This window comes from Gordionus sp. m RMFG-2023, chromosome 4 (genome assembly GCF_954871325.1).
Source record: "Gordionus sp. m RMFG-2023 chromosome 4, tfGorSpeb1-WG-v2, whole genome shotgun sequence".
In the NCBI taxonomy this organism is placed as follows: domain Eukaryota; kingdom Metazoa; phylum Nematomorpha; class Gordioida; order Chordodea; family Parachordodidae; genus Gordionus; species Gordionus sp. m RMFG-2023.
The window spans coordinates 3,999,345-4,020,154 of record NC_088778.1 but is presented as its reverse complement, the minus strand read 5'-3'; the positions used below and the strand labels follow the sequence as shown (position 1 = coordinate 4,020,154).

Sequence of the window (20,810 nt, the reverse complement as noted above, 5' to 3'; positions counted from 1 at the left end):
ATATGAGTTATTTTCGAATTCTTATTTAAGTATTCGTTACATAAATAATTCGATTGTTTAAAAAAAACTAGTTTATCGTATCATAACTAACAATAAGTATAGCTATTTATTATTTTTACTTATAAACTTTATTTTAAATAAATATTTTGATTTGGTGTTGGAAAGGAAATAAATTTTATCAAGTCAATATATCTATCTATCTATATATATATCAATAAATCAATATTACTAGACAAAACTAATTTGTACAAATAATGTTGATTTATTAAAAAAAATTTTATTAACACTAGTAGTGTTGTTAAACGGCTCGTTTTGAGCCGATTTTCAAAAACGGCCAACTCAATACTTCATCCAGAAAATTACCCGAGCCTGAAAATTTTGCTTATAGAAGGAATCTAGACAATATATTATCGAAATTTTGAGGCTTAGGCAATATTTTCTTGCAAAAATCGGCTCAAAACGAGCCGTTTAACAACACTGAATAGTAGTCAATTCAAGGTATTCATTAACTTAGAAATAAATCGAAAAAGAAATAATTTTTAGCCAAATTGACAAATTAAGTTAGATATTTGAATTTTAAAATTGATCAAAAAAAATTGAAATCCTTGATGATAAATTTGGTTCATTATTACCCAAAATCATTTTTAAGGTAAATATTTTATAAAAAAAATAAGATAAGTTTTCCAAAAAAATAAAAATTAAATTCTAATTTGAAATGTGATATAAAAGATGTGGGTTAAAAATTAAAAATATAAGGGAAATTTAAATAATTAACTATTTCAGATAAGTTATTTTGACATTGCATCAATGATAAAAATGAGGAGGTTTATTGTGTAATCAATGTTATAAATAATTGATATGATATTATATTAATTTAATATCTAAAAAAATATTTTTTTTAATTTGGGTATCAAAATTTGAAAACATTAACTTAATTGAAGCAGAATAAATAAGAAATATTATAATTTCCAAATTATTTCAAAGAAATATTGTAAGTAGTCAGAAATAAAATATTATTAAAATCAGGTCTAAAACCCCATATTATCAATTTAAAAGCTTGACTATGATACGTAGATATGAACCATCGGATTGATGCCACTGATACTCATGGTTCAGTGTACAGTTGTTAAAGGTACTATTTGAGCGGATTTTTAAAAATGGCTAACTCAATGTTTTATTCAAAAAAAAATATTATGCAAGCCTAAAGATTTTGCTCATAGTTGACACAAAGGTTTGGACATCTATTAGCGAAATCTCGAGGCTAATTTTTCTGGCTAAAATATTGAGTTAGCCATTTTTAAGAATTGGATCAAATCGAGCCATTTAACAACACTAGTTTAGTTGATAATTTTTATTGTTTTTTTTCGAAATACTAAAATTTCTTGATCCTTTTAAGGTGAATAAATTTTTGAAGCAATTTATAATTAAAAAAATTATATATTTTAATATATTAAATATTTTTATTGTAAAAATCTAGTTATTTTTACTTTTAAAATATTGAAACAAAATATGGACAACTAAAATACTTAAATTATAGTGCAAACAAATTGAGCATTTACGTTTTGCCATATTTTTTTAATAAAAAAATGTAATGCATCTCTTGTTTAAATTGTGGTTGCCTTTTTATTAATATTGTCAATTCAAATTTTTAAATAAATTCAAAAAAGGATTTGTCTTTGAAAATTATATTATCGCCTGACTTCTTATTTCTTTAATTTCTAAATACCTTTTTAGGATATAAGTAAGTTATTTATATTACATTTTATATAATATTACAAAACAAAGAATAGAAAAAAATATGTTTGCTTTTTTAAATGGTTGTTACCATCAAGCAGTAATTTTACCAATTTGCAAGAGGCCATTTTATGCATTATTTGTGTTTGCAACACAGCATTTGAAACACTTAATTTGTGCACGCTATTAATGATTTTCATTAATAATGAACTATCCTATAAAAGATGGCTACAATTCTAAAGGTCAATAGCTCACATATATTAATTTAAAGATCTTCATTTAAAACATAAATATACCATTATTAAAAATATGAAAAATGAATTTTAAATTAAATTATTAATAATTTTTCAATTTGATTTTTTTTTTAAATTAAAACAGTATTTTATCATTTTCACATATCTAAAAGAGAACTAAGGAAATGATCAATTTTTTTCTATTATTTGAAAAAATGAATTGCCATATGTGAATAATGATGGTATTGGCTCAATATCTTGCAGTATTGGTGGGTATTGATTTGACTCTAATTTATGGATAATAAGGGGATATGGTAAAAGCCTAAATTATATCCTTTCCAATGTTAAAATAATTTATAAAATAAATGGTATAGCATGTATTTAGCCATTCAAATATTACTTAGTAAAATCTTGAGACTGAGTTAGAAATTATTAAAAGTGCAAACCAGTTGCATTTTTATAAATTGTGATAAATTTGCACAATACCATTTGAAATTTGTATGCATTTGCATAACAAAAAGCAGATGCTCAATTAGCTTGTAAAATTGTTTGGAGGAAATAAAACATTAGTTCAAACTTAAATTAGTTGAATATGAAAGTTAGAAGATTTGCACACTTATATAAACAAATAAATAAGAAAAGAATTTTTTGTAGATTACCAAAAATGAATATCACAATTTTATTGTTAAATAATAAAATGACTAAATATTCTTATATAATTAATTCCTGATAATTTTTTTCAAATTTTTATAATAAAAAATTATTTTATTAAACCAAAAAATTGTAGTGATGTATTATTCTAAAATTGTTGCAAAAAACTTGTAAACCTAGAGTATATTATCATACAATTATTTAAAAATGCAAATTTAGTTCATATATATTATATAGCATTAACTAAAACTAGAGGGCAACAAAATCAAGAAAGAAATATAAATTATTTATATATATATATACTATATATTAGTAATTAACTGTATTTTATTCCTTACCAATTATGAAAGAAGCAAGTTTGGAATTAAAACCATTGAATCCTTAAGAAAAATAAATTGGAATGGGATGGAAGCATTATCAGCTAGTATTATAATATTAGAAAATAAATGCTAGATTGGTTTATTGCATTTTTTTTTATTTATAAATATTTTTGTATATTTATTAATATGGTCTGCATTTAATTCTTTTCATATTTGAGGTCATTTTAAGATAAATTATTTAATATGGATTCTGTATTTTTATATACTTTTGCTATAGATTTAAAAGAGTTGAGAAGTTAGAATAGTTTAATGGAGCCAATGACAATGACATATTGATTTGAGTATTATAAAAGTTTTAAGAAACGGTTTATTCTTGAAAATAAGTCTAGAGAGAATTACCATTTATATTTTTAAAAATTATTTATTTTTATTGAGGGGTGGGAGTTAAGGAAGGAAAATTTAATCTTTTCTTCAGAATGTTTAGAAAATATAAAAATAGTGCTTATGTAGCAATTAATGGAGAGGTTGATATTCTTTAAAAATATATTAGTTTTACTATTAATGGAGAGGTAAATATTCTTAAAAAATTCATAAATTATTAAAAAGAGTATATAAAATTGCGAATCGAAATTTTAATGTGTTTTATGTTCCAAGAATTTTAACCAATCCATTTTATCTTATTATTAAGACTAAATATTTGTTTTAAACTTATAGTTTTTAAAGGAGCAATATACCTACAACATCCAGATTTAGCTAAAATGTTTGTTGTTATTCAAGTCAAGGCAAGAATTAAAATAATTAAAAGCAATGCTCGATCTATGGTAACTAAATCTGGGTGCTACCAACAATTTTCCCAAACAAGGATATGAGTATGTCTTGATATTTAAAAGTGTTATATTTAGTTATAATTTAATAATAGAAAAGGCTATGACTAGTTCAACGTCTGGAGATTTACTAGTATATAAACTTAATTATCATCCTAGACACTAGTAAAAAAAATGAATTTCAATAAAAAGAATTGATACTTATTAACAACAACCTAGAACTTCTCTAAAATATACTTAACTCAATTATTTTAATACTATGGAAACTTTAAAAATTGGCAACTTTATAATATTTTCGAGTATTTTATTTCTTCAAATACATCATATTTATAAAAAATATTAATTCCTAGTGCAAATTGGCAAAAAAAATTAATATAAAAATATGAATTTTGAGTTATTTTAACAAAAAAAATTAGTAACAAAATAATTATCTTCGAAAAAAATATTAGTTAATTCAAAAAAAGTGTAATTATTGAAAATTTTAACAAAAAAAATTGATTGACGTTTAGTATAAATATATATTTATAAAATACGCCAAGCGATGACAACTATCTAAATGGAGAGGGGGATTTTTGGGTCGAATTTCCACTTAGGTTCTAGTATTTTTTAACGTCCGATTTGAGTTTTTTTAACAGGGCTTGGTCATAATTTTAGTCCAAAATTATTTTGTGTAAGCCTCGTGATTTCGCAAAAAAAGAAGGTTCAAACCCTTCTACCATCTCGGAGTAAATTCTCCAGGCTTATAAAGTGCGGGCCATTTTAAAAAATTGATAAATCGGGCCGTTTAACACACTACCCAGGTCGTAATAAAAATGTGTTAAAGCAATCGACACATATAAGATGGTGAATCTTTCATGAAATGGGCGTACAATGTGACACCATCTCTGGGTAGGAGAAACAAAAAATTATTAGGACAAAAAAAATATATATATTTAGAAGAAATATAACACTTTGATTAATCAGGTAAGGATGAGTTTCATTTTTAGATAAAAACAGTTAAAATAATTCGGAATAACAAATAATTGTACTAATCAGATCATTCTCGATCACAAAAAATCAAAATCTATTCCCATACTCCAGCTTATTCTACTCTTATTACACTATATCGATCTAGACTTGTTAGTATGGACTTAACTTACAGTAGATTAGATGGAAGAGGAATGACTATTTTAAGAAACTATAAGGTCTTGCCAGTTAAATCCTAAGGAACAAACCAATCAATGCAGTATTTTTTAATATCACAGGAAGCTAAAAAGGGTATATACAAATATAATTAAAATTATATTATGCAATATAAACTTAATCCAAAATAATTGGTTTATTATAAATAAATCTAAAATTAAGTGCCTTTCAAAGATAAAGTCATGTTAATTTTTTTCGCACCAGTAAAGACTGGCCTGATCCGCTTTAACTTTAAAATTTTGGTATGCATAGTATTTATAATAAGCTTTGATGTGCCGGTAAATGGGATAAAATGTGCTCCAAGCTGTAAAAATCTTTTAAAAATGTTACGAAGGAATTCTTTGGTGGTATTAACTAACGGAAACTCTTATAGAGTTAAACTGGCGGGAGCGATGATTTGTAGTCATACAGATTTGATGCTTGTTGTGTTGTGTATAAAGAAATATCCCTTTATGTATATCAGTGTTCTTTATATTCATTTTTTAATACACGACATTAAAATTTATAAAACCTTGTTATGATTTTTCTTTGTTTTTTTTCTCAACCAAAAGCCACTTGAAATTGGTCCAAGCCAGATTTAAGGATGGGCAATAAGTATAAAATCTTTTATAATAGTACTTTAGTGTGAAAATAGTTATTACTTTTAAGACAAGAACAATAGTTGTTGTCAACCCTTTGATATATATATATTAGAAAATGGGGTCATATTAAGATTCAGTGCCAAAAAAAGAGGTATAAGATTCGTAATAAAAGTGGCGGCGAAAGATTCAAGATATAATTAGTTAGACACGTTTTTGATCAATATCCTATAGATCTAAAGCAGTAAATACACCAGAAATGATGCAGTCTAGAAATCAACAAACAAACGTACATTCAAAAGTAGAGAATATACTTTCTCATGTCCAATGCAACAATAAGGAGAAGATGAATTGTTAGCGATTGCGTGGAAGGAAATGGAAGAGGAATGGTGCGTCATGGTTAATCGATTGGAAGAAATAAGGCCGTTAGAGGAAGATTGATGAATATACAGACGCTGGGCTTATGTAGGATGGGCGTGTTGTAATTAAGCTTTTATTAGAAAGATGTATTTATGCTTTTTAAGTGTTAAAAATATGTAATTTGATAAAATATATATGTTAATATTTACCAGTTGATAAGGAAAAAAATATAGGGATAACGAAAGATTTTTATTTTTTAAAAAATTGTTGATATCTGATGATCGAAAATTTTTTTTAATTGACAATTGAATAGTGAAAAATATCGCAAAAATTTAATATTGAAGAATAGTCATTAATTTTACCTTAGAAGAATATTGTATTTATTTGTATACTAGAAGAATATTGTAGCTATTTTATATTGGAGAAATGTACGATCAAGAAGATTATTTTAATAAATAGTACCTTTGGATATTTAATAAGGTAAACATATAAAAAAAAATATATATATACAGGCCCTCCAAAAATATTTTTTGGCCTCAAACCTGGCTCCCAGAAAAAATCTTTGGCCCCCAAAAATAGTCTCCATAAATTTTTCCGGCCCTCCAAATTTTTAAAAAATTATTTGTAATATATTATTTTTTATATTTTTAAAATAAATTTTAAATATTTATTAAAAAAACATGTATAGTTTGTAAATTTCTTTCTACCCTGTTTCATTTTTATCCTATAATAAAACATCATTCATTCATATTTTATCATTTACATGTGTGTTCGTGTATGACATTATATAGGCGCTTAATCACGTTTAAATTATAACTTATATCAATGATACTTATTTTATTTATTATGGTTTAATACAATATTATTATTATAATATAACCAGACAGCCGTGAATAGTTTAGAATTATGAAGAAAACAATTTTGGTAAGCCAACAAATTAACCGTGATCTTTACTATCTTAAATCAATATTTGATGCTATTTCTTAGCATACAGGAGCTACCTTTTCGTGGGATTGGTTCAAAAAAATTACGGATGCTACAACCGATGAAAACATAATTTATTCGACGACTATTTATATCAATGATCTCATGCACCATCCAAAAAGATCTTAAAATTAAATAAAATTATGAAATTTATACCCAAAAATGCCCAATATACATCACCCCAGATTCAAAACGAAGTAATATCTATTATGGCAGATATGGCGCTTGAATATATTTTAGATAAATATAACAAAAGAGATGCCTTTTATTTGTCTTAAGACTGATGAGACAAAAGATGCATATTTGTGAAAACCTGACATAATGTAGTTATATTTCCAAGAAAATTTAATAGGAATTATTAATTTACAGTGTCTTTCTGCTGAAAGCATTACTAATTGCATTTTAAAGCAACTTAATGAGTTAAATATTAATTTAATGAATATAATAAGCCAGGCATATGATGTGGTAAACGTTATGTCTGGCCGAAATGAAGAAGAAGAGCAAACACTTCTTCAAAAAAAAAATTAATATAAAAGTTGCTTTACAACCAAATGTTGCAACTTGTGGTTCAAAATTAATATAATAATATTGTTTTCATTTCTAATTTTTTTCAAATTTATACTTAGCGTTGTATAATTTTTTAGGAGCTTTAACGTATCTATGCAGGCAATACTATTAAGAGACCTGTAGACCAGAGGTGAACTGGTCATTTAGAAGCATCTCATCATTTATGAGAATTTTGAGGCTATTGGCGAAGTAATATTTCACTTTTCTAATAGAACGCTTAATTCGGAGGTTTCCACTCATGATTCAGTCGAAGCCTCTGGTCTTTTATCTCAATGCGTTAATATAAATTACGTAGTATTCGCCATTATAATTTATGAGATATAATAACAATAGATCCACTAAAATATCTACAGTCAGTAGGTATCTAGTGGATGCTAAAAATTGTGATTCCACTTTCAATATATTAAAAAATAAAAGAAGCGATAATTCTTTTGATTTGATTAGAATTAAGGCTGAAAAACGTTTGGCAAAATTTAATCTCACTCCCCAAAATTCATCAAGGGTACGTAAAACGCCTATAAATTTTCAAGATTTTTTAGTCGAGACCAAAATACCATTTGATTGTGAAAAAGATTTCAATTGGAGTTCTTTAAAAAGGAATTATTATGAAATTATTGATTACTTTGTGTTGATTGTTTTTTAGATAGATTTACACAAGATTAACTATAATCTTCTATCATGTTTTAATACATTGTCCCCCTTTGACCCTGATTAATTTTTGTTGGATAAAATGGCCCGATTAGAATCATTATTAAACTTAAATATGGAAATGTTACATCAGGAAATGAAAATAGTTAAAGGATTATTAGCTGCAGAAGTTAAGAAACACATAATTTTAAATCCTAAATATTATGAATAAAAATAATAATGCATTTAAAGAATTATAAATGCTACTAAGCAGCCTTATCATTAGGGTACCAACGGCTTTTTGTGTGACCTCTTTCTCTACAATAAAGATAGTTCTATTGAGCACTAGAGAGTCGAAGAAAGATTAACGTAAGCAAAATTTAGCATTGATTGCTTATGAAATAAAAAATATCACAAAATTTATCCTTTAATTCATTTATGTTAAAATTTAAAAATAAAATTCGTCGTATTATATTATGGTATTATTTTGTATTCATATTACATTAATAAATTTTTAATAAAAATAGCAAAATTTTACTTCTGATAATTATTTGTTTTATTTTTAAAAAATAGTGGCCCCCCTAGCTGAAAATTCGTAACTAAGGCCCTGTATACACATATATATATAGGTGTAAATTATGTAATCGCGATCATTAATTTTTTTTTATGTAAACTACGACGAAAAATTTTGTTTTACTTACTACTGAAAATCAATAAATCATTCGCGACTAGATTTTACTTACCCCACATACAACCGATCTTGACGACGGCCGATTAGATAAATTTAAATCCGCTCTATTTCTGCGGTGCGGGGAAGGTCGTTCCTTATATATTTAAGGTTAACTAAAATTTTAGATCTGCACTGATCCTACGGGCGGCGTATTCCGTTCCTTTTTTTTTGCGATTTTGAAATTAATTTTTTACATTTTTTTTTTTTTATATTTCTTTAATAATAACATAAGAAATTTATTTAAAATTATGATTGATCAATTGTTAAGAAAATTTAATTTTAATTCTTCAAAGTCTTCATCAGTTATCTGATTTCTTATACTTAATTCCATTAGCCTTTTGATAGATTCAGCCCCCACAAACTCTCTTTCATTCTTATCGTTGATTAACCTTATGTTGCCATCCTTTTCAAAAGTGTCTTCATAAGTCTTGGAGTTGATTATAACCATGGTTTTACCCTCTACTTTGTTGTTTAGTTTGTTTCTATTTATAAATATACTTTTGTTCAAGTCATTTATGGTGGTAGAGTATTTTTCAGTTTTGTCCATGTTTTTAAATTTTGGAATCATGATGCTAATAGCATCATTCATTTTTTGGAGAAGTTGTAAGACATTGCGTTCGTCCGATTCAACTTCTAAAACTTTGAACCCGTCAATAATGATGCTAATAACATCATTCATTTTTTGGAGAAGTTGTAAGACATTGTGTTTGTCCGATTCAACTTCTAAAACTTTGAACCCGTCAATATGTTTCTTACATATCTTGGCCATTCCTTTAAGATATTCATATAAATTTCTGGACATTCTTAATTGAGGATCGACATCTAACTTGAGCTTTTGCTTCTCGGATTCGTTGCTTTGCCAATGGTTTGAAAGGGTCATCATAATCTAATATTTTTTTAAAAATAAATAATATTTTGAGTTGCGGTAGTAAGAATAATTTGGTAATAAATTTCTCTATTTTTAGATGCTTTAAAAATTAGCCGAAAACTAACACATTAGTTTGTTTTTTTTTGAAAATATTGCTCAACTTTGAAGAAAACAGAAATAGAGTGACTGACATACTTATCGAAATTTTCTTTGGCGCTCGTTTTTTTTAAAGATTAAGGCAAGTTAGGCGATATTTAGTTATTATCCAGCTATAAATAAGATTTTTAAAAAAAATGTTTGTCACCCTAACCGAAAGCGTCCAAAATAAATCTTAAAACAATAATAACAATTTTCAAATCCAAAAAATCAGCTGATCTTGCAAAATATTATACTTTAAAAAAAAATTGACAAATCGAAACAATTTGTCTTACTAAATGATATTTTTGATAATTCCTAGCGCTGTACTTCTAATATAATTCTTACTCTAAATCAAATTCGTTTATTTTTGAATTCCAATATACTTCACTCCGCGATGATGAAGCAGCGAAATAAAAATTTTTTAACAATAGGTATTTTATTTTTAAAAATTCAACTCGAAAAATTTAAGACACATTTTATTCATTTTAATACTTAGGGAGAAAAAAAGAAGATAATAGTGATCTGTTTATTTTGATTGGTTGCTTTGGCTTTTTAATGATATTATTTTAATGTATTCACTTTATAAATATAGCTCATTTAGCCCCAAATATATTTCAAATTCATCTACTAAGCAAAGTTTACAATTCTTAACTCGCCAGTAGTAAAATCGGGCGTCGGTAGTAGAACCAAAACCCACCCGTTTTCACAAATCCTATATGGGAAAAAAATCCCTATATAAAAATAACGAAAATTCTATTCTCTTTTGAAGTGGTAAAAAAAGAAGTATTTTGTACTTTATTTCTTTTAGTGCTCACAAATTGAACGTTCCAACGCTAATGCATTCATTCAAATTGAACATATTTCCGTTTTGCATTTTATATTAAAGACACAATATCTTGCGTTTTTTGAAACGTTTTTAAATTTTGAAGTGATAAAATGGACATAACATCTACTAAAATGTTAGAATTAATATTATTAAATGATACAATAATATTTTAGCATATGGAATGATGAAATTACTAAAAGGTTTGCTAAAATGTTTGAACCTGACGAGCTAATTTGGAACCAAGAACATCTAGACCATAAAAAAAACTTTCATTGTTATTGAACATTTATCTGTTATTGGAGCCTGGTATAAATATATAAGAATATTAAATATAATCATTTAATTAGCTTAGCTTTGGAATTCCCTGGTTTTGATATGAGTACTTTATATCTAAAGAGATTCAAAAATTTTAAAGACCAATTGAACAAATCAGGTAAAGGAGGAATACATGAATATAAATATAAGAAATATATAAATTTTATGCAAAAGACTGGCAGATAGAGCAACATCAAGCAATTTATATGTGCAACCCTCAAACACAGTAAAACCTAAAGTGCCTAATGATATTAATAGGTTATTAAATGAATTGGAAGAAAGGTCATTTGAGATGCAGTAAACCTTATTTTATCTATAATTTATTTATATTTTATATGGAATATTTTTGGAAAGCCTTGCGGAGGATGTACAAATTTAAGTTTAGAACAATCAACTAATGTCTAAAACTGAGGTTTTAAAATTTATACATTATCTAAAAACAAACGATACCTTACCAACACCTTCTAATCTGCATTAGATATATTTAATAGCATTATATAAATTATTTATTTAAATGTGATATTTTTCTTATTATATTTACATGTGATATTTATGTATTTTATATTTACAAGTTAAATAATTGACATTTTTGTATAAGATATATTCTTACAATTAACAAAATTTTATATATTTGCATTAGTGTCTATTTTCACATTTAATATAAGTTAAATGATATATCAATTAAATTTTTCTTAACATTCAAATAATTTATTTATATTAGTTCTGTAAACGTTACTACAAAAAATAAACGCGCTACAGTTACTCGTTACACCTGAAAAAGAAACACGTTACCGTTACTTGGTACCTTTTAATCTAAAAAGTAACTACTCGTTACTTAAAAAATTAAATATTTAATATAAAAATAATATTTTTTCCCTCCACAATATATAATATAAATAAAACTATACAAAAAGAATATATAAGATAAGATCTTTTTATAAAAAATTTATATATATATATAATTATAATATAAATAAATTAAAATTATACAAAAATAATATATTATATATAAAATAACATCTTTTGTATCATTTATTTTTAGCAACAATTGATTTTCAAAATCATCAGACAAACAAGAGCGCTTAATGCTCCACACAGCTTTGGCCGTGCTAAACTCAGGTTCAATTGGCGCATATGATGGAAGAGTTGTATTATATTTAATAAATAAAAATTTTAATTCGGAGAATCTATCAAAAATATTTAAAGTATCTTTATTTTGAAAAAATTATAAAAGATCACTTCACAAGGATCTATGTAATTTCTGAAATGGTTTTAAAATGGACATCGTTACCTGTCTTTTCAATGTCAGCACTTGCAATGAGATTTAAAGTGTGTGCTGAACAGGAATGATGCTTAGGTAATTATAAAATACTATCATTAGTATTTTGATTTTCAAATAAACCAAATAATGGCGGAGGAACAATTTCATCAATTGATTTCTCTCCTTGTTCATATACTCTAATAAATTTTTAATAAATAATATATAATTTTTTTACTTGAAAGCTTTGTATAATTTCTAACATTGTCGGTGCATTTGGTCACTTTATTTTATATCTTATGTGGTAAAAATTTTAAATATTATTTTAGCTAGATAATCAAATGTGTCTTTGGTTTAGTCTTTTTCAAGCTAAGCAGGCTGAACCCCTCTCAAGAGTGTCTGGGTGTAGCCAGTGTACCGTCATCTCTAAATAAGAACTTTCTTAAAAGACAATATTATCAATGTATAAAATATATATTTTATATACCGATACAGACATTTTTTGAAATACACAATAAATAACTAATTTCTTTGCCATGGTGTCATATGCTTTGTTAATTTTTAATACAAGGGTAGGTCTAGACATTACATTTTTAGTTGACTGCAATTTTTTGATAATATTAATGCAGTTCTACATTTGAAAATGGTTGTAATTCTTCAATTAAAATATTAAAAACAAATTCATCAACAGTTGATAGTGCTATTTTTATCTTAGATGTAGATGGATTCTGCATCTCAATGAATGAGTTGATTGGCTACAAATACAATTTATTTTTTATTACTATTTAAATGTTCATTAATCTTGTCAATTTTTGAGAACTGTACAGTCTATAATTTTTTCATTAAAATATTATTAATTCCTGAATTTTGAAGATAAATCTTTTAAAAATTTAATTGCATTTTTTAATCCCACACTAGTTATTGTCAAGGAAAACATTAAAAATTCAAATTATGTTTGCCAAAAATAATTTTTCAATTTCATATCTTTTTCAGAATTATCATTTAAAAACGAATCAGGAAAAATATCTAGGTTCAGTTAACAAAGTTTTTTAATCACTATTTTATTCGTTAAACTTATTAACAATTTGAAGATAAATCAAGATATAGAAGTTATTGTTTAAACCCATAATAATATTTTAAACCAATATTAATATTTTGTTAATATTGGGTTGTTAATGTTGGCTCCCAGCCCTATACTTGTATAATTTATTTGATTATATTAATATCATGATTAAGGTTTTTAAAATATTATGAAGGAATACTTTTTAATGGATATTTATATACCCATGATTTAATATTATATTACTAAAGTAATATTTAAAATAATAATATATTAATTCATCTTTTTACCTTCATATGTTTTTTTAAGTTTGAACTGCTAGACATTGTTGAAATAGTTGAAGCATAATTTACATTTATAAAGTGTAGACTTTTTACCCTTAATTTTCTTTATTGGTGTAAAATATGTTTCAAATTTGGGCGAGGAAAGAGACATCTTCATCTGAAGAAGTAAATACTATGGACATAATATTCTTAAAATAAATTATAAAATAATAATATTATTAACATTTATATTGAATTTTGATTGATTATCCATTAGATAAACATTCGACAGAAAATTTAACGAGAATTTAAAATAAAAATGAAGGAATCGTGGTTGATATGAATTAAAAACTCGGTTTAAATTATTTATAAAATTTTAAAAAATACATAAAATGGCACAATAAAATATGTTTTTCTTTTTTAAAAATTTTTTAAGAAAAAATTAAAAGTAACAAGTAACGTTATACATTACCGTTACCTCTAGAAGAAGGTAACGAATGGCGTTTTTTCTTTAAAAAGGTAACGATTTAGTAATGACGTTACTTCAGCACTAAATTATATTATTTAACAACATAATTTATTAGTGTCCAAATTAAGATTTAATAGAAATTAAGGGATATATCAATTAAATTTTTCTTAACATTGAAATAATTTTTTTATATCACTTAAAAAATCATAATTGTGTATAAAAATTAAATATGTAAAACAATTTAATAATTTATAAAATTTTTAAATCTGTCTTTAAAGAATTTTTGACTCCATTGAAGAAGAATTATTTTCTCTGCTAGGCAAGAATCGTGTAGTAAGGTTTACCATTGTTGTATCTGTATAATTTTGAAGAGCATAATTTTAAAAATATAAAAAAATAAGATGTTTAATAATTATGTATTTAAATTTAAATATTTGTAGTACCTGTATCATCAATGGGAGCTGACCCTACTTTGTTGATGATTATGTTGTGTAAGATACATATTGCTTTTATCACCATTTCTGCTATACAGAATTTTGAAATCCATGAACTATATGCTAATTGTGCATAAGATACTCATTAATTAAATACTTTTTATATAAATAATTACTAATGAATTAAATTTATTTTACCTCAAAGTATCAAACAATCTATCTTCAGCATCGATTTGCGCATTACAATTAATAATTTTTGGACTAATATTATCATATATTAGCCCGAGAATATATGAAAAGGTTGATCTTCTCATTCTTGTACAATTATTAACCCTAACAAAGATTTCCTTTAACATATAATTGAGATGTTTTGCATCTCTTCCTTCCTTTATTTCTTTCAAGTAAATATAGGGCAAGCATTTTTTTTTTAAATTTAGACGTTTCATATTGAAAAAAATAAAACATAATGCTTCAATTTAAACATAGCTGCGTATGTAGTGTTAAACGGCTACTCAATATTACATCCAGAAAAATATTATGCAAACCTGAAGATTTTGATCATAGAAGGAACAAAGGTCTAGACATATATTATTGAAATCTCGAGGCTTAGGCAATATCTTTCTGACTAAAATATTGAGTTAGCCATTTTAAAAAATCGGCTCAAACGAGTCGTTTAACAACACTATGCGTATGCGTTTTGTAACGTTGAGTTGAAACGTTCAGTTTGTGCGCGCTATTTTAAAGAGTATTTTGACCTTTGTCTGAATGAATTATTTTTTTTGTTAATTTAGTATTTTATGGGTATTTAGTAGATCTCGGTATTTTGCTCTTAAATCTTATTTTTAAGAGTTTTTAATTCGAAATTTAAGTTATGTCTGACGAGATATAGTTTCGATTTTATTCGTGTAGGTAATTGTGAGCAATGTCTAGAGCCTTTGAAAAATAATATATATAATTGGATTGGAGTCAATGAGCTAAGTAAGCTATTTAAATGACACCTCGAGGGGATTTATCGTCGAATAATTATTTCCTCGAAAGCCGAAATAAAATGAATATCGACAACTAAATTTAACCGAGGCGAACGCGTGGGACGGGATTCGTTCAAAATTTACTTCCGTTTCCGTTGCGAAATCAAGAAAAATGGAATTTAAAGCTAGAAAAATATCAAGCGATATTTATTTTAAAAAAAAACAAAAAAGTCTATAACTTCCATTTTTTTAAAAAAAAAAATTCTTAAAATCATTACACGCAGAAATTGATAGAATTTTCTAAACGTAATGTATTATTTTTAAAAAATTGATATAAAAATAATTAATATTGCATTTAATACGATAATGAAATTTTTAGCAATGGCTAACATGAAAAGGAAATATTAAATTTTTCTTGTCATTCCTACTATCAATCAATATAAACTTATATACACCCCTCCTGTTAAAAAGACCGATTAGCTAAAATATTTATGTAAGTCTAGAGAGATTTGTCGAATAGAGATCCTTTTGCCATCTATGAACAAAATATCCATCCTTACACTATATTATTTTGGCTAATATCTTAACTCGGATCGACCCGAATTGGAATTTTAACAACTCTACTCCTTCACACTAGTGGAATAGTGTCATTAAAACAATATCTTCGCTTTCCTAGCTTTTTTAGAATTTTATAAAAAATGTTTGTTTATTCAAATTATCTTTTCTTTTGATATTCAAACCTGAGCTTCGTTCAGTGCCAAATCGATCATCTCGATCAACTTGGAAAATATCTTCGCCTTTTCCTCCACCATTTCCATTTCCGGTTGATCTATTTTTGTGGATTTGAGAGAATTCACGCTGTTGAGTATCCTTCAAAATAAAGATGGGAAATAAAAACTATCAAAATTCTTCTCATATTTAAAAAAAATTGATTAGGTAGGAAAATGTTTAGAGCTTTAAAGGAAAAGGTCATTCTGAATAAATATCGTAATAAAGAGAAATAGTGTGCTTGGTGCACAAATTATCGTTAAATTTTTAACCGATCCAATAATTTCGGAAAGTAATTTAAAACCTATCCGATAACCGATATAGGCCGCCAGATCAATTATGTTCGAATATCGGATAAGAGGGAGATACTTTCAAAAATGTGAATTTCGTGAAATTTAAAATATAAAAAAATATAAAAAAATATATATAAATGATCGCTTACGTATTGTGTTCGCTTTTAAGGGCCTCGAGTCCCTGGACCACCAGCTTAGTGCTAGCTACGATCTCATCCTGAGATGGGGTTGAATTCATTTTAGCCAGCTCTTCTATCTTCTTACTACGATGAATAATGCAACATCAAGAAAGAAAATTATTATCATAATACTAAAATTCAAATTAGATGTCGCGGGCCTGCACAGACAACTTGCGGTATATTTTAAGAGCCAGGCCGGAAACACTCGATCAAAAATTATGAGGAGTCGGTTTCCCACCTGGAAATCCGATGTATTAAATATTATTAATATTATTTTTACCTTTTAAGAATATATTTCATATTCGATTATGAATATTATATATAGGAAAAAATAATTTAACAGCAAAATATCAATGTTGAACTGATATAAAATTCAAAATTTTGGATATTAATTTTTTGAATTATAAAATATAAATTTTTTTTTAAAAAAAAACAAAATGACAATGAGTCGAAAATATTTGAAAGAACCAAGTTATTTGGCGTAGGGATAAAAAAAATGTTTTATAATATAAATAAAAATATTATTAATGCATACTATGGTAATATAGCCTTTCGGCATATTAATCCACAAAGAATATATGGATCGATAAAAAAATAATACTATTTGGCTCCAAAATAAAGGGAGAAAAGTATTTGACAGTTAGTAAAGACTATGACATCAGTAACATTGTTAGAGGGAGAATGAGCTTTAAAAAATTTGGAGTCTTCTAAAAAATTGTTAATTTTTAGATTAAAATTGTTCTTATTTTGCGAAATTTTTAATTAGACTTTCAATTTTTTTTTGATAATTTTAGAGAATTATCTTTTAGTTTAAAACACGACGTGACCAGTAAGAGAGGGAGGGGGGAGTAGAATTTCGGGGAATTTAAATCATAAAGTAGGTGGTGCTCTTAAAAAATAGGTTTTTCATGGGTAAGGGGTTAAGATAAATGAGTTTCCAAGATAATAATAGCCATAATTTTAAGGCCTAAAATCGAATAAAAGTGCACACAAATTGAGCGTTTTTACGTTTTGTTGTAATTTTTTAATAAAAAAAACGTAACGCATCCATTGTTTAAACGGAGGTTGACTTTTTATTAATATCGTCGATTGAAAATTTTAAGTAAGTTCTAAAAAAAAGGATTTGTTTTTTAAAATTATATTATCGTCTGCCTTATTATTTCTTTAATCTCTAAATATTCCTTTTTAGGATATAAGTTGGGCTCTGCCGATCCATATATTTTTCACCGATCCGATATTTGTTCAAAAAGTATCTGATACAGATACCGATATTTATATTGATTTTTCACCCCCCCCTTGAACCAAATGTAATTTATAAATCAATATTTTTTATGCAAAAAATCGAATTATGCATTTAATTTAATTTTACAATAATTATTAAATAAATTATATTATAATAGATAAAATAAATATATTTAATAATATATCCATTACATGTTGGTATGAATTATAAAATTATAATATATTAGATTTTTTAGGGCTGTGCCGATCCACATATTTTTCACCGATCTGATTCAATATTCGATATTGACTCAAAACCGATCCGATATTTTTACTGATTTTTAATCACCCCCGTTTGAACCAAATGTAATTAAGAAATCAATATTTTTTATGCAAAAAATCGAATTATGAATTTAATTTTCTTATTTCTACAATTAAGACTATAATAAAAAAAATATGTATTTAATAATATATCCATTTTATGTTGGTATGAATTATAAAATTGTATTGTAATATTTAATATATAAAATTATAATATATAAGATTTTTTTAATAAATATGAGAGCCTCTAGATTTTCTGGGAATAAGCTTCTACGATATGGAGTATCTATATCTCCTGCCGTACTGAAGGCTAACTCAGATGATTCCGCAGATAACGCATTTGGCAAAATTATCTTTGTCTTTTGTAAAATATTTCCATAATTCAAATACCGTATTTAAAAAAAATTCTTTAATTTAAAGTATAAATAAAAAAATTGGCGTTATTTAAAAAGATTTAAAATAAATAAAACTTTGGGTGTTCTTTTCTATTTTTATATAAAAAAACTTTTAAAATACTATAAATCTATTTTAAAAAAGAAATAAAATTTAAAAAAATTATTTAGAAAATATTATAATAATGTAAAATAAATATACATAACAGAAATTAACATAACATAAGAAAAAGTAAAAAGATGGGATCGGATCGGTTTTTTTACAGGTATTGGCCCAATCCGATATTTAATATCGGCACAGCCCTAGATTTTTTTAAAATAAATATGAGAGCCTCTAGATTTTCTGGCATAAGCTTCTACAATGTGGACAATTTTCCATAATTCAGATGACATATTTAATTTTATTTAAAGTATAAATAATAAAATTGGCGTTAATATATAAAATAAATAAAACTTTGGGTATTATTCTTTTTCATTTTTTTAAAAAACTTTTAAATTACTATAAATCTATTTTTTAAAATAAAAATTTAGAGGGTGTTGTCCATTTACATTGTTTATAAAAAAAATTTAGAAAATATTACTAATGTAAAATAAATATACATAACATAAAATAACAAAAATAAAGTAAAAAGATCGCATCGCATTTTATATAGAGAAGAAATAAAAAAGTAATGAAAAATCAAACCAATTTGCGTTTTTTTAAAATGGTTGCTAACGCCAAACGGTAATTTTACCAATTAGCAAGTGGCCATTTGAAATGCATTATTTGAAATTGCTACACAACATTTGAAACTCAAGTGTACTATTAAAGAGTTTCATTAATAATGAACCATCCCACAAGAGATAGCTAACATTTCTAAAGGACAATAGCTCACTGTATTTTTTAATATTTTCATTTAAAACATACATATACAATTATTAAAAATAAATTTTTAAACTTAAATTATTAATAATTTTTCAATTTGATTTTTTTTAAATTGAAACATGTATTTTTTTTATTTTCACATATCTAAAACGAGAAAAATAAGGTGAAGTTAAATGGTCAAATTTTTTCCATATATGAATATTGGTGTATTGTGTCAATATCTGGCAGTATATTGATGTTGGCAAAAAGGTAGCAATGATTTGTAAATAATCATAACAATTTATGGATAACAAGGGGAATGGAAAAAGCCTAAATTATATCCATTCCAATGTTGTTAAAATAATTTATAAAATATGTAAAATATAAGGTGAAGGATGTATCCAGCCATTCAAATATTACTTAACCCTAAAGATTTAGCCATGTCAGAAATATTTGCCCTGTTTGTGAATCTTGATGTATATAGTGCAACCTAATTGAGTTATAAAGTATTAAAAGTGCAAACCAGTTTGTGTTTATATAAATTAGCACAATAGCATTTGAAATCATTTGCATATTTTATAACAAAAAGCAAATGCTCAATTATCTTGCATTATATAATAATATTTAGGGGAATTACAACATTAGTTCTAACTTAAATTAGTTGAATTTTAAAGTTGGAAGATTTGTATATATAAAAATAAGTTTTAAAAAATTCTGTAAATTGCCAAAAAAGGAACATCAAAATGTTTAGATTAAATATTGAAATATGACAATATTCTAATTCCTTTAAAATTTTTATTATTTTTAATAAAATCTATTTTTTTTTTATTAAACTAAAAACAATTTAGTGAAGTATTAATCTAAAATTTGTATAAATTTTTTAAACCTATAGGATTTATTATTCTATTATTTAAGAATGCAAATTTAGTTTATATATTATATAGCAATAACTAAAACTAGATAGTAAAAAATATCAAGAAAAAATTATAAATTATTTATATAATAACTATATTTTATATTATACCTTACCAATTATGAAAAAGGCAACTTTGGGATTAAAACGATTGAATACTTATGAAAAATTGAAATGGGATGGAAGCATTATCACAAGTATTAATATATTAAAAAATAAATAGGTGGGTTTGTGGTATTCTTTTTTATTTTGTATATTTACTATTAGATTGATTTGTATTTTATTCATATAATATTTGTGGCCATTTTAAGATAAATTATTTAATAATGATTCTCAATTATTTTTTTTATAGTCAAAACAATAGATTCTTTATTATAAAATTGTTTCCTATATATAGTCTTTTATAATTATGTCATTTAACTTCTACTAATATGCAATTACATGGGCCTAAGATAATATAAAATGTAAGAAATATAAAATGTAAGAAATA

General features: G+C 25.1%; 2 protein-coding genes across 4 annotated transcripts in view; both read right to left on the bottom strand.

Annotated features, from left to right (window-relative positions):
• Positions 1 to 3,065, bottom strand: part of LOC135928346 (kinesin light chain-like) — a 33,485-nt gene extending 30,420 nt beyond the window's left edge. Inside the window, exon 1 of the mRNA XM_065464789.1 lies at positions 2,957 to 3,065. The gene's annotated coding sequence lies outside the window, so the exon portion shown is untranslated. The remainder of the gene's footprint in view (positions 1 to 2,956) is intronic.
• A 5,583-nt stretch (positions 3,066 to 8,648) lies between these two features.
• On the bottom strand, positions 8,649 to 20,510 carry LOC135928347 (kinesin light chain 1-like). 3 transcript variants are annotated; one of them, XM_065464791.1, is made up of 6 exons: positions 20,437 to 20,510; positions 16,600 to 16,867; positions 16,130 to 16,259; positions 9,112 to 9,676; positions 8,915 to 8,950; positions 8,649 to 8,884 (listed from the first exon to the last, which is right to left on the bottom strand). In XM_065464791.1, exons 2-6 carry the CDS (start codon positions 16,686 to 16,688, stop codon positions 8,856 to 8,858), a joined length of 849 nt encoding a protein of 282 aa, XP_065320863.1. In that variant the 5' UTR covers positions 16,689 to 16,867; positions 20,437 to 20,510; the 3' UTR covers positions 8,649 to 8,855. The 3 variants fall into 3 exon arrangements, with proteins under 3 accessions (XP_065320863.1, XP_065320866.1, XP_065320865.1); XM_065464794.1 differs by having other exon boundaries at positions 9,180 to 9,676; XM_065464793.1 differs by having other exon boundaries at positions 20,432 to 20,482.
• Between the last annotated feature and the right edge of the window lie 300 nt (positions 20,511 to 20,810).

What these genes read in the sequence shown, in the direction of transcription:
- LOC135928347 (XM_065464791.1), bottom strand. Translation starts at nt 16,688, where the DNA reads ATGAATTCAACCCCATCTCAGGATGAGATCGTAGCTAGCACTAAGCTG. An exon ending in CTTAAAAGCGAACACAATAC is followed by an intron (nt 16,260 to 16,599) that starts GTAAGCGATCAT and finishes TTTATTTTGAAG; the next exon opens with GATACTCAACAGCGTGAATT. An exon ending in CAAAAGGCTAATGGAATTAA is followed by an intron (nt 8,951 to 9,111) that starts GTATAAGAAATC and finishes GCAAAAAAAAAG; the next exon opens with GAACGGAATACGCCGCCCGT.